The sequence below is a fragment of the Cylas formicarius genome, unplaced genomic scaffold, assembly GCF_029955315.1.
Source record: "Cylas formicarius isolate icCylForm1 unplaced genomic scaffold, icCylForm1.1 PGA_scaffold_4__25_contigs__length_36172078, whole genome shotgun sequence".
Taxonomy (NCBI): domain Eukaryota; kingdom Metazoa; phylum Arthropoda; class Insecta; order Coleoptera; family Brentidae; genus Cylas; species Cylas formicarius.
In genome coordinates this window covers 9255408-9268674 of record NW_026844334.1, presented here as the reverse complement: position 1 = coordinate 9268674, position 13267 = coordinate 9255408, and the positions used below count along the sequence as shown (strand labels likewise).

Sequence of the window (13267 nt, the reverse complement as noted above, 5' to 3'; positions counted from 1 at the left end):
GACGATAACGTTGCTGCATGAATAGGTTCAGGTAGCACCACGAAAATGAACAAAAAAATCCTTATTCTTGGGAGAATGCGTAGTAACGTTATAAGTAGTATAGCCAAGGGGGTTCTGGGTCCAATGGTGGACCGTGCCACCCGCGCCAATAACCTAATCGGAAGAATTTAAACGGCGACGAAAAGAAGCTTGTAGTAACTGCTGTTTAAAAGAAAACATTTTCTTCTTCTTCAGGTGCCTATTCGTTTCGAAAGTAGCGATCATTCTGGCTACGATGACCTTATTCACGGCGGCTCTGAAAATTTCAGTGGTTGTTTTGGAAAATCATGTTCTTAAATTCTTCAACCATGATATTCTTCGCCTTCCAGGTCCTCTCTAAAGGTAAACTTTTCCTTGGACTATTTCTTTGAAGCGGTGGTATTTGCTGTCATTTCGCATTATATGGCCTAGGTACTCAAGTTTTCTTCTCTTTAAAATATTATAATATCTCAATAACTCTAAATTTAGCCTGCTTAGTTATAAAGCATTTCTCGACAGACAATTTTATAACCCATCTAGAAGTTTGAAATATTTTCTAGGAGATTAGAAAAGAAGGTGGGCTATAAAGTGGCACGCAAAACATCCTATTTAAAAATAAAATTGACTTGTACATTATTGAATGTAACGGATTTAGTGAGCGAAAAATCAACGCGCTTTAGGAACGCAGTGCGCTGCAAAATTTGATATTTTTAGATTCATTAAAAATATATCTTATAATAGGTTACTAAGTCAAGGAGTAACAAATAAACACTTAAAAGAGAAAAAGTTGCGATGTCGAATAAAATGTCATAAATCTATTTTTTAAGTTATATTCTCAAATAGCGTCAGTGAACTTTACATGATATTCTGAAAATGAATTCATAGCAGAGAAACTTATTACTGCCATTTCGAAAGTAATATACGCTGAAAATTTATCACTCTTCTTGGAATTCCGGAAAGTTGCGACGAGTCTCTTGGAAACTTCCAACTCTCATGGTTGGTTTACATTCGGATCGTTTTAGTGGGGTTAGCCAGCGTTTACGTACTACTGATTATTTAAATTTTTGTTGGTTAAACAACCGTTGTTTATCCTTTAACTCCTTCATTTAAAATTACTAAAAAATCCCATCGAGATTTGATAGCAACAATCGGATACCTAACCGGAAATTTATTGTAAAATTACAGAAATACGGAGAGAAAACGTTCGGCTTTAGATTTAGGCACGGGTTGAGTTAAGTCATGCCAGTTTCATATGTTTGATGTTATATCAATATAAAAGAATATTCCAAATATACACAGAGCGTCTATATTTTCTTTATAAATTTTCAATTCCAAATCTCAATTCAGTGTTTCCATGCACAGCTTCATAATTTGTCGTATTACTCCATTCATTTTTCCCGATAAAATATTTGCGATCACCGCGAGGCCACAATTTTACAGTGGTTTATTCTTCGGGCTTCCTCCTGCCACAAATGCTTTTACGTAAGCTTTCGTCTTAGCAATACGGTCCGGTCGAATACAAAACTCTGAATATTTTTTTTCCCAAACTCCGGGATTGTTCGGTATTCCATTTGAACAACGTCATGAGACAAAATAAGGGAAATGGAGAATTCCCGGAAATATGGGCCCGTATTTATTCATTGCGTTGCACATATGTATTATGTGCTGTGGTCCCGCAGATCTATATATATATGTATAATAACATTCCCGCAATGCTCTGGTGGCATACCAACTCCAACTACCGCCCCGTAGGTAGAGTTAATTAAAAGATATTGCACAAACGGAGTAATTTCACGATGTTAGCTGGTCCTAAAAGTTATTTTTCCCTTCCGCAACTTTGGTGGTAAATTAATCGATTAAAATATAGAAAGTTCACAAATGCTTGCAATGGAACGCATTTCTTAGTCTTAATTATTTAACTTTTGATTTTTTAATAGAATAAAATTAGTTTTGGTTTGTTTGCTTATGCTAGGAATTTTAGTAGCTGAAATGTAATGGCAACCGTGTGGCTTTAATTGTATAGTTCATAATAATTTTAAAACTAGCAATATTTATCTTTCTTGAACTAAATTAGCCCTTAGTAACATAAGGAAACTTTTTGTTTTGCGTAAGGCATCATTCTGCGGAATATTTTTTTTTAACGCGCTTTATTCACCAAATACACGATACAGCCGAAGGCAAACTTTTCGTTGTTGGCTTTCATTCATCCACCATTACGCTTATTCTTTTTCCGAGTCACGTCTTTCGCCGGGAAAGTAACGATAAAACTCCCAACGGTGAGATTTATGTCAATTGTAATTGAATCAAATGCATTATTTAAATGCAAACTTGATGCCTCTGCGTTCTAAACATCAGAAATCCGACGCAGAAGTGAAAAGCGTTCAATTGATTGCTAGATGTAAATTGTTCCGGGAGAAAATGGAGAATGACGACCGTGACGGAATGGAAAACAGAGTTAAGAGCCTGTAAGTTAATTGTATAGGTAAACGGTTTGACGCTTTAGGGATATTTTATCGCGTTAAGGAAAAATTCACCACTTCTAAATTCCGTCCGTTATTTGTTTTTATCTTAAGTTTAGTGTTTCTCGAGATTATTGTATAAATTTGGTGGGTCTACGAAATGTCATTAACGCTTCAATTCAAAAATCACAAAAAATAACTATTAAAGTATAACAAATTTTATAATTACGTCTTGAGGGTAATGTAAATGGAAATTGTAGGTGTAAATATAATAAATGAATGGTAATTTAATGCAAACGAATAGTTAATAAATGAGTGCCTGAAGAAGTTAATCAACTACTGCCATCCTATAAATACAATAAATTGCAAAGGAATATTCTTTATTCGGTGCACTTTTGCAAAATTGCAGTAACGTGTGAAGTGGTACCGTGTCTAATTTAACAACCATTCGGAGTGTTTTTCAATTAACTTATGGTCATCGGCGATTACTCATATTGGTGACAGGTAGAGACCTGAGTCGCGGTTAAGATTATTAGGTTGCTTATAGATTTCTATTGACTCTCGGATTTTTCGTTGGTAGAAGAATTGATTACATGCAAGAATTCTAGTTTTATCCAATAAAATTTTATGTCTGGTTTCGTGATTGTGTTGTCAAATGCCCAGTTTATATTTTTCGTCCAGTCTCTCCAATGTATTCTTTGCCGCATATGCATGGAATGCTGTAAACTCCTGGCATCTGAAATGGAATGTTGTCTTTGGTGGATCGAAGATGTTGAGAGATTTTTGAACAGGTGGTAAATCTGGTTTTGAAGTTATATTTCTTTAGAACTTTTGATACGTGGTCAGTGATGTTTTGAATATAAGGAAGGACAACAGTGGCAAGTGTCAGGTTGCTTTCGGCTTCATTCCTATTAGAAGGTTGTGATGAAGTGTGTTTTGTGATGGAACGCGTACTATCTTCAATGATGAAATTATTAGAGAGAAGAGCAGAGGTAAGATGTTTTAATTCTGGGTTCAATGACTCAGGCTGAGATAGTTTTACGGCTCTGTAAACAAGAGAATTGATAACCGATGATTTTTGGGCCGGATGGTGATGTGACAATGCATTAAGGCGTAGTCGTAGTAGATAAGAATGTCTAAGAATGGGACTTTGTTATTAGTTTCTATTTCAATGGTAAAACGTATGTTGGGGTGTATAGAGTTTAAATGTCTATGAAAATCTACTAGGGATTCCTGACCATGCGGCCAAATAATAAAAGTATCATCGACGTAGCGTTTCCATAATTTTGGTTTTGGATGGAAGGTGTGGAGGCTTCCATAATTAGCGATGAATGGTGATAGTGGAGAACCCATAGCTTTTCACAATTTTATTTTTTTAAAACTAAAATTCTTGCATGTAATCAATTCTTCTACCTTCGAAAAATCCGAGAGTCTATAGAAATCTATAAGCAACCTAAGGATCTTAACCGCGACTCAGGTCTTTCACCAATCAAACAACATAACATACACACATACGAGAGACCAAAATGGCGAAAAACATTTTTTAAGTGTAGCTTCCTGTATATTATCACATATTCTAAGAGCCAATTAAATTCCCTTTCGAATGATCTATGAGTATGTATACTTATACCTGGTTTCTGAAATGAAAGTAAGTTTCTCTGAAAACTTTGGATTACTTTGGCATAAAACATCTTGGCCAAGAAATATTCGTCTTATGGACCATGCAACCACATTATTACCGAAACACGGAGAAAATTTAATAAAACGAATCCTGATATGATATAACATATGGAGAAGAGAAAATTTGCCAGAATTAAGAAAAACTTTGTAAACCATTTTAACCATTGCATCCAAACACTTTAGTAGTAGTAGTAGCCTTCTTTATCTCCAATGGATCTATTTGTTTAAAGCATCATGCAATGCAATAACGTAACTTTTCCTTGCTCTACACCAGTGTCAAATAAACTCGTGATTTTAACGAACCACATAGGTGGAAATTTAATTGAAAAAGTTACTCTATTATGTTTTAACAAGCAAGACACATTCAAACTAAGTTTCTACAAAAAAACTTGCTTTTATTTCAGAAACCAAACGATTTTTAGGTATATTGACAAAATTCATCATTCGAAATTTGCTCTTTGAATGAGTGATAATATGTAGGGTATTTAATTTTAAGAACTACCGTCAAAGTCATACTTGCATATAAGTTTTAGTTTCATTGCACCATGTAAATTAGTTAAATTTAAAATGCTTTCTATTGTTTTGTGTAAAAGATTCTGCAAATCTACTTCTGCAGAAATATCAGATACAATTATATTGGAAGGCAAAATTTCTTTTTTGGCTTCTTTTAGTTGAAAATAGTTGTAATAGTCACCAATATGGGAATCAGTAATCCGATACAGTGTTTATACCCCTTATTTATCTCCGCCCCCCTCAAACAATATAAAAGCAGGTACAGAGTAAAATACGGGCCAGTTTCAATCAAGCTCTCTGGAGAAGCCAACAGGATGATTGGCGAAACATTAACTAGTTCGACTCAACAAAATCCGACGCGGGAGGGTATGTTTATGCATCATTTCAAGAAGCCGCTGGGAAAACCTTGAAATGATGCATAAACTTACACATAGAGCAGATATAGATTATACATATTAAGTATTGGGTTGAAATAAAATATATAAAAAAAAACTTTAATATGACGATTGAAATTGAAATATAATTGAAAGTTATATATCCATCATAAATTCTCCAGCCAATTAGAAAACTTTCGAAGTTTCCAATAATAATTTTATTTTTAAATCACTGCCGTTATTGCTTAGTTGAGAGTTTATTTTTTAGTTAGGTTGTTAATTTGTTTGCCGTTATTTTTTTTTTATATAAACTCACCATTAAAGTAAGCGAATTCTTCTTTAATACCAAAAATGCTTAAGCCGGTTGATATATCGCAAAACGTTCTTGTGTGCGTGTGGCAAATACCGCACAATATATTGTACATCAAATATATCACGTTTACTTACTCTGGAAAAGGTAATCCATTTTAGTCCACGACAGTTTGACGACAATAACTCAATAAATAGCAACAGAATATTATGGCGAGACGGTAAACACCATTACCTACAACAGTGCTGTTTTATTCATGTCGTTTTTGTACCGTTCTAGTTCCTTCCTAATTGTAATTATTTATTATTCATGCCATTATTAGCTCGCAAGGAAACAAATATGTAATGGTGAAGTTTAAGTGCACGAATAAAAACTTAATCAAAGCACAGCTTTGAGTTTAAGCTTTCGGTTTCTCGTAAAGGAATTATTTCACGTTGGCGCATAACATTTCTCCGTTGCTTTTGTAATAAAACATTTGCTTGCCAATCGAGTTCTGAAATTTGCAATCTTTACCCGGAAATTTACTTTGCGATGGGAGCTTTATGTTCGGCTCGTAATTCATGGAGAACGTGAATTCCGGGCAAAATCTTTGAAATGGGAGGGAATTTTTCTCATGGTTTTTTCCCCCAGTCGACGTAATCAATTGGGACTTGCTATATATGTCTCTAACAACCAGTAGGTAATCGTTTGAACTGAATAATGGCAAAAGCAGTGCTAACGACTTTGGATTGCTGTTAATAAAAGTAAAGGAACTACGTATTTTTGTTACTCTTAACACTAAAAAAGTAGACGGCACAAGACTTGCCTTTAAGAAAACATTACATTTTGTACGAAAGGTGATTTCTATGCATACAAACAATCTCATCTACTTCAATGAAAGCATTGTATATTCCGGGATGATGCATTACCAAACGGAACATAGAAAGTCCCATGTAATATTGACTCCCCTGTACATTTTATAGCTAAGTTGTAATATAGCTTTTAGTAATAAAATCTTCAGTTAGTGACTTAATTGTGATGGCAAAATTGCAGAATTTCAATACAACAAGCGTCAATGAATATATTCCATGACGCTATTTCCAAAACTTGCCGACATCAAACTGGACAATGACATGTCAAATAAAGGTTTCATTTGGTTTCACACATTAGAAAAAAACTAAGTATGGAGGTTCATTATTTTTTTTTTTTGGATCAAACTCATACTGGGTTCTTAACACCACTTTGTCCTTTAAAACGTTCTTGGAATTAATTTTATTTAAAAGACCTTTTAAGAAGTTTCAAGGAACGACCATAAATTTGATCTTCAAGCTTTTTATTAAAAATAATTAATAATTATTATAAAAATGCGGCTACAAAACATTTCTAAATATAAATGTTATTGAAAATAAACTTTATTTTTTCTGTAAATGTTTAAACAACCTTCAATTAACAGTTAAACAATATCCAAAGGGATCATAAAATTCATTTCTAACATTGCTTAGTTGATATTGCGAGATCCTATCACATTCTAAGGAAATAACGTTTTGTAACTGATTAAGATGCTCAAATCTAACATTTTTATAGATGCTTTGCAAGTGACCCCACAGAAGGCACCTTGGGCAAATAATATTCGTGTTAAAAGTATTTCCCAAATACTTCCTGACCATACGGGAATTATAGGCGGGATAACCATCCATCTTGTGCCAGATCTCCTGATCTTCACGAACCACTAGTGCTGGTTCAATTTGATTTTGTAATAAGTCCAAATAGGTTACAATCTATAAAAAATAGCCCAATTATATGAGTTCCGCCAATTCCCGCCATTACAATTATTTTTTGAGGATATTGGCTTCGAGTATGAACAAAACATTCCTTGGTTCCAATGCCATCAGTTTTGAACCTTTGGTTCATTGTTGAGCGTTCATCAGTAAAACAAATATTTTAGAAAAAAATTTTCTTCTTCCATCATTGCAGAACAAAGTGCTACTGTTCATTCTGTGTGCAACACTATGGTTTGATGTTTATTTACAGCTTGTCGAAGAATCCTTCCACATGCAGCAAAATATTCAAATCTCTATTGTTCCTTTCTTCTGCTCTCACATTTGCAGTTATTTATTACCGTGGCTTCGGATTCGAATTAGTTAATAATACGTTTAATTGTAGAAATCGAAGTTATAGTTCTCGCAGGAAAATAAACTAAAAACATTTCAGATACTGCTCCAAAACTGTTTTTCTGCACTATTAATTAATTGTGGTTACTTTTTCTTCAATTGAATAACACATATTTAGCTTAAATTAAAGCGTCTTTAATGACGTAAAACAATTAAAAATAAAAAGATTGCTGTTGTCAGGAATTTTCGTGTTTATAACTGAAAATTGGCTTATTTAACTTTATTCAAACTCGGTAAATGAGTTAATTGTAAAAAAAAGTTATATTACAACTTTATATATTTATTCACCTAAAAATTTACATGGGATTTCCTATGTTCCGTTTGGCAATTTACTATTCCGAATTTTATGTTATAATTTGAGTTAGATTTTATTATTAATTTTGCTTCCACAAATAATGCTACGTCTTCCTATGATTCAGCGAAAACATGGTAGACGAAATAAGCAACGAATTATACGATCGCGTATTTAGTATTATAATTTGGATTGATTAAAATTTCTTCTTAATAGGATAAGTAATATACGTGTTCTTACGAGCCACTGAAAACATTGCAAATTATGCAACCAATTATACGCTTGTGTATGTCAAGAAATGGCAAAAACTTGAATTTTAATCAATGTATAGATACTCAATAAACAAACCAATTAAATGCCCTCAAGGACTCTTATTTTCTATGACTTTTAATTGTATAGATTGCTGACGTGCTTACATGCGATTTTTTTTATCAAAGTAAAACGACGTGAATGGATGGCAAAGCTAAATTACTGAAGTTCCATTTTTGTACATTAAAGCGGTTTAAATTTTACCGGGCTTTGAAACGAAATACAAACATGAGATAGCAAAAGAAATCCGTTAATTAGAAGATACGCAACAGGAACTGAAAAAAATGTTAATTATTCAGGCATTTTAAATTAGTGTTGCACTTTTATTTTCCGGTCGGTATTTCTTTACCCAGATTTTTGCTGCGTTTACAGCGATATAAAAATTGCTGGTCGGTTTATGCATGCCGACCATTTTGTTATACATCGCTGAGCTTAAATTTGAAGAACGTTTAACTGGGATGTTCAAATTTGAAGCCTCATCAGTTGCTCGTGATTTTATTTTTTGTACTACAGGTGAACCTTAATGGTATCCAAAAACGACAATTTACATAATTTGCTCAATAATGAAACAAAATCTAGTATAATCTATTTCTACAGATTATCGGGACAATAGACAGAAGCATCACTTTACCACGTGAGTTTCTTGTCCCACGCTTCGAGCTCCTTCGGATATTTCCGGGATATTATCACGCGGAGCAATTGGATGTTTTCGGAGATTTCACCGCACGGCTTAAATTTTGACGTTTGTCAATTATGACGGTCATGGCTGTGAATATATTAGTATTGTTTTGCAAAAATGTACCCAAAAACTAACGGTTGTTCAAAAAGTATAGTATGCAAGATGCTCGTGCCTAATAGACTTTTAAGTTACCTGCGGCTGCAAGTCACTTCGGACATTTCCGGGATATTATTCACGAGTTTGGAAGCAATCGGGTGTATACTCGCTGCTTGAATTTTGCTAATTCTGACGATCACGTTACACGTCATTCAGTGATTTTGAATATTCGAGTCTATAGGGCTTATGGGTCTGTGGACAACTTTATGTAGAATTAGGGTTCCTAAAGGAACCATTACACATTTCGGTTAATCTAAAACTAGCCAAAGGGACATTTATTTTAGAAATTTATTTTGAACGCTTTAAAAGCGATCTTTGCTAATATGGACTCCAGGCTACATTACCAAATAAAAGCTTGCCAGGCACAAACCTGATAAATAAGCAAACAATAACCCTATTATTTGTAAATTCTGCACATTTTCTAGAAATATAACCAAATAACTTAACCTCATGTGAGCAAACTTAATCATAATACATACCAAACTGATGTGGTCTACTGCTTTTTTATACCGACTCCAGCAACGCTCTTCAACAATATATTATGACTTATTTTATCGAAAGGCTATAGTCAGTGTGGACCGTATCTTCCTGTATTTTGTGATTTTTTACATTACATTCATATGCCAGTCTTGCGGCGGCTGACATTTTACTTATTGTTCTCTAATTAGTTACGTATTTTTCTTGACTACTTTAAAAAATTGCAACAATCATAGCTGTTTTCCAACGAGTAGCGAATTCACCTCTCATATTTGTTGTTATAGGCTTCTGTACGTGCAAGCAATAAGAGGAATGACACAACAAAATTCGCATATTTAACGTTTGCCAGTGGTACTTTATTCTTTTTGTTTTTTTTTTTTTCTCAAAAATTTTACTACTTTAATATCACTAGCCTTCACAAAACTGACAGTCTCATAGTTCAAAAGAAATTTTCAAAAGCAAGTATAAAAATATATTTTTGATACTTAAAAAACTTAGACATATGAAAACTGTAATATTCCGTTCAGGTATACTTCTGGATTGGTGTTCCACATTTTATTTAGTTGAGGAAATTGTATAAAATTCTTAAAACACTTTACTAGAAACGACTGGTGTGAATTGTAATTAAAAAAAAACTTTAAATTATCATATTTTCAAACTCGAAAACGTAGTTTTAGGAAGACGAATCTTAAAAAAGATATTTCCACGTAATATCGGGTTCATGTATCAGCGTGACGGCCCAAGATGCAATTTAAATGATTTTCTTCACGCCGAATTGCCTGAGATTTTCCGTCACAAATTATATCGATATAGATATATCGTTTTCTAGAACGGTTATTACAAAGTTTGATTTGATCCGTTGGTCAATAAAATTTTAAATTAAAAACTTTTGAAATCGAGTCCCGCAATACTGGAAGTAAATCGAACAGGTCTGTTTTGTATAAATTACTTTATTTCACGTTTTTTAGTCACTCAAACCCTCGAAAATATGCGTTTGCCTTGAGATTTTCCGTTGCTGATCACCTGCAAATTGTAAATCGTTATAGATATACGTATTGATATATTTTGAGATGTCAAATTAAAAATTACTTACCACTTCCAAGCTCGATGCGGAAGCGGAGAAGACTCTTTTAAAAACACCCTCGTCGCCGACACTTTCCACGCTCAAGACGTCCCCATTCAACGTAGCAGTGGTCTGAACATAAGAAATAATAGATAAGTTATATTTAATCTTCCATTTACGAATATATTTTTGAAATAAATCCCAATACATATAAAACAGAAGCTTTAGCAAAAAGGTAGCACAGATGTAACATGAGATTGGTTATCTGGATTTTATACTTGCAAAATGGAGTGGGTCGTGACCCCTGATGGTATATCATATATTTTGCTGTCAAATCTAACCCCGTTGTTACTATTTGATACTTCTGACTTTGTTTTGGTCAGTTTAGTTAGTCTCTTCGGTTTATTTTGCCTTAATATGATTTCCAAAGGAACTTGCAAGCCCCGACAAAATAGTTTGATATGTTTGCGATCATAATATGATACATATAAAAAAACATGTGAAATTTAAAATTATTCAAAACACAAAACTTGGACGGCAACTTTCGATAAATCCTAGAGGCATAGTATAGAGGCCAGCCTAGAAAAAATGCCATTTGGTATTCCAAGAAATTGTAGGTAGTGTGGTAGATTGTTATTTTTGTCTTGTCGACCTAAAATCCCGGCTCTTGGACGACTTTGAAAAATAATTGGTTAAAAATGAAAAAAAAGAAACGCTTTTCGTGCCATTATAAAGTGCTTTCTGAGCAACCATAAGAGTGACAACTACTTGGAAGTTGTAGAAAAATGATTGATGAACGTGGGGAAAGATGATATCCAGATATTCGAGACATATAATGATATAAATCATTCTAATATTAATCTAGATGTTACATTAAATTCATTATTTTTTTTGCATAATATGTTTAATTTAACATATTTTTTTTGCAAAATAGCGCTCTTACACATTTTTTATCGAATTGAGGTGCCTATTTGACATCTAAAAAACAACAGTTTACATAGCATTTAAATGCTCTATTTCTTAATATTTGATTGGATACTTGTTCATTTTTGCTTTCTTTCTACATCAAGATTTTTGGTTTAGGATACATTGTATTTAGCTTCTGACAGTCTAAGAGCATTTATGGCGCCAGTGTCCAATATGTGGTAACATAATAAGAAAGGACAGCGGTTGTGTTGCAATGCGTTTTTGTATATTGTTGAGCTTTAGTTGCATTATATTAATGACGCCGAATATTTAACGTTTCCCGCAGAAAGCAAAATTACTGCTTTATTTTTTAATTTTCGATAGTTTCATGGCAACGTAACTTTTTTTAAATAAATTGCATTAGCTAAGCAATGTTTTGAAAGTAGAAACTGCCAACGGGGGTATAAGTAAAAATATGTTGATCCTAATGAAATTAAAAAAAAAATAGAGATCAAATCTAGCATTAGAGAAGCTAGAATAGAAATTGATCAAAATGAACTAGGTATAATTGCAACTATATATTTTACATTGGGCCGGATGTAGCTTCCTACTTCAACATCAAGTTTTTGAAAAAAAAATTGGGTGATGAAAATTTTCAAAGCATGAGAGTAACTAATTGGTAATTTTGACTTAATATATTGTGGCTTTTATATAAACCTAATTTGAAAGTACAACTCCTTCATGTTGTAGCTTACCTTGCCTTTCTTGCCATTTGGAAACGTTTCTTCCACTGTTTGGTTTAGGGCGTACGTCCTTTCCCGTCCAGGGTTCTTGACCGTAACAACGTCCGCGCCCACAACAATTTCAATTTCGTTGAAAGCGGCAGTCGGTTTTGGAGCGTCCGCTAAAATATCACGCTAAACTGTACTAAGGTTCATAATTTTTTAAAGTATATTGATTGGTGGCAAAATTACTGCTTAGAATAAAAATATAAATAAAGTTACTCACGAACAATGGACGAGAAAAATTCATCCCATCCTTCGTCCTTCGCGAAAGTGTATTTTCCCTGGAGGCTCATGTTTTTTGTTCGAGTGGCTCGTTAAAATTTTATTGCACTGCGATGAAAGCGTTATTCGTCGGGTATTTATACTTTCGGATTTGAATATTTCATCTTTATCTTTTCCGTTTGTATAACGATAAAGGCTTGTATTCGCACAAATGAATAGGTAATTTAACTTTTGGGATTCTTTTATTAGCTTCGAGCAATTGTAAGGTATTTGTTTTGTTTTAAAATATACTAAAAATGTGCATGAGTTATCAAAAATGTTAAAAATACTTGGGATTTTCTTCGAATGCCTTTAAATTATTTACTTACATCACAATAATTTCGATTGTTTTGTCTTTGATTTGCGTACATTTAAAAAATTGTTTCCAAGTCAAAGTCTACGGTGCGTTTATTCTTTTGTGTCGATTTAAATACAAACCAAAATTTTCGACCTTGCGCTGTGCTTATTATAGCCTCTGCGTAATATTCAATTCCTCGAATAATTTGGATTGTGGTGTGGAGTTGAAACCCCACAGCTGACACTAGCTGAAAACCCTTCAAGAAATAATGGACTAATGGAAGTTATTTTTCGAAAGTTTTGGATCGAGGAGTGAATTTCAATATTTGATAAGTTTTTTTTTCTTCTTATTGTCCATAATATTTCACAATTTTATGTGCATAGAGATTATTTAGATTTTTAGTAATAGAGAACAAAATTTTAGTTTAAAAAGTGTTGCTTACAAATGTAAGTTAATACTATTAAAATCCACAGTTCACAAAAAAAATAATTTCTTAGTTCTATGTAACAAATATAAAATTTAAATCCTCTTTGACTC

General features: G+C 33.2%; 2 protein-coding genes across 2 annotated transcripts in view; both read right to left on the bottom strand.

The window, feature by feature from the left end:
- The window catches only part of LOC132700308 (uncharacterized), a 30615-nt gene extending 25090 nt beyond the window's left edge, over window positions 1-5525 (bottom strand). Inside the window, exon 1 of the mRNA XM_060667509.1 lies at window positions 5492-5525. The gene's annotated coding sequence lies outside the window, so the exon portion shown is untranslated. The remainder of the gene's footprint in view (window positions 1-5491) is intronic.
- Window positions 5526-10347: 4822 nt separating this feature from the next.
- LOC132701308 (uncharacterized) lies at window positions 10348-12524 on the bottom strand. Its single transcript, XM_060669113.1, has 4 exons — window positions 12395-12524; window positions 12142-12290; window positions 10511-10612; window positions 10348-10440 (listed from the first exon to the last, which is right to left on the bottom strand). The coding sequence occupies exons 1-4, from the start codon at window positions 12462-12464 to the stop codon at window positions 10390-10392; spliced, it is 372 nt and encodes a 123-aa protein (XP_060525096.1). The 5' UTR covers window positions 12465-12524; the 3' UTR covers window positions 10348-10389.
- Window positions 12525-13267: the final 743 nt, after the last annotated feature.

Excerpts from the sequence above, each read along its gene's own strand:
- LOC132701308 (XM_060669113.1), bottom strand. The coding sequence starts at position 12,464 with ATGAGCCTCCAGGGAAAATACACTTTCGCGAAGGACGAAGGATGGGAT. Across the intron at positions 12,291-12,394 it reads ATTTTTCTCGTCCATTGTTC|CGGACGCTCCAAAACCGACT; the intron begins GTGAGTAACTTT and ends GTGATATTTTAG. Across the intron at positions 10,613-12,141 it reads CAAATGGCAAGAAAGGCAAG|ACCACTGCTACGTTGAATGG; the intron begins GTAAGCTACAAC and ends TCTTATGTTCAG.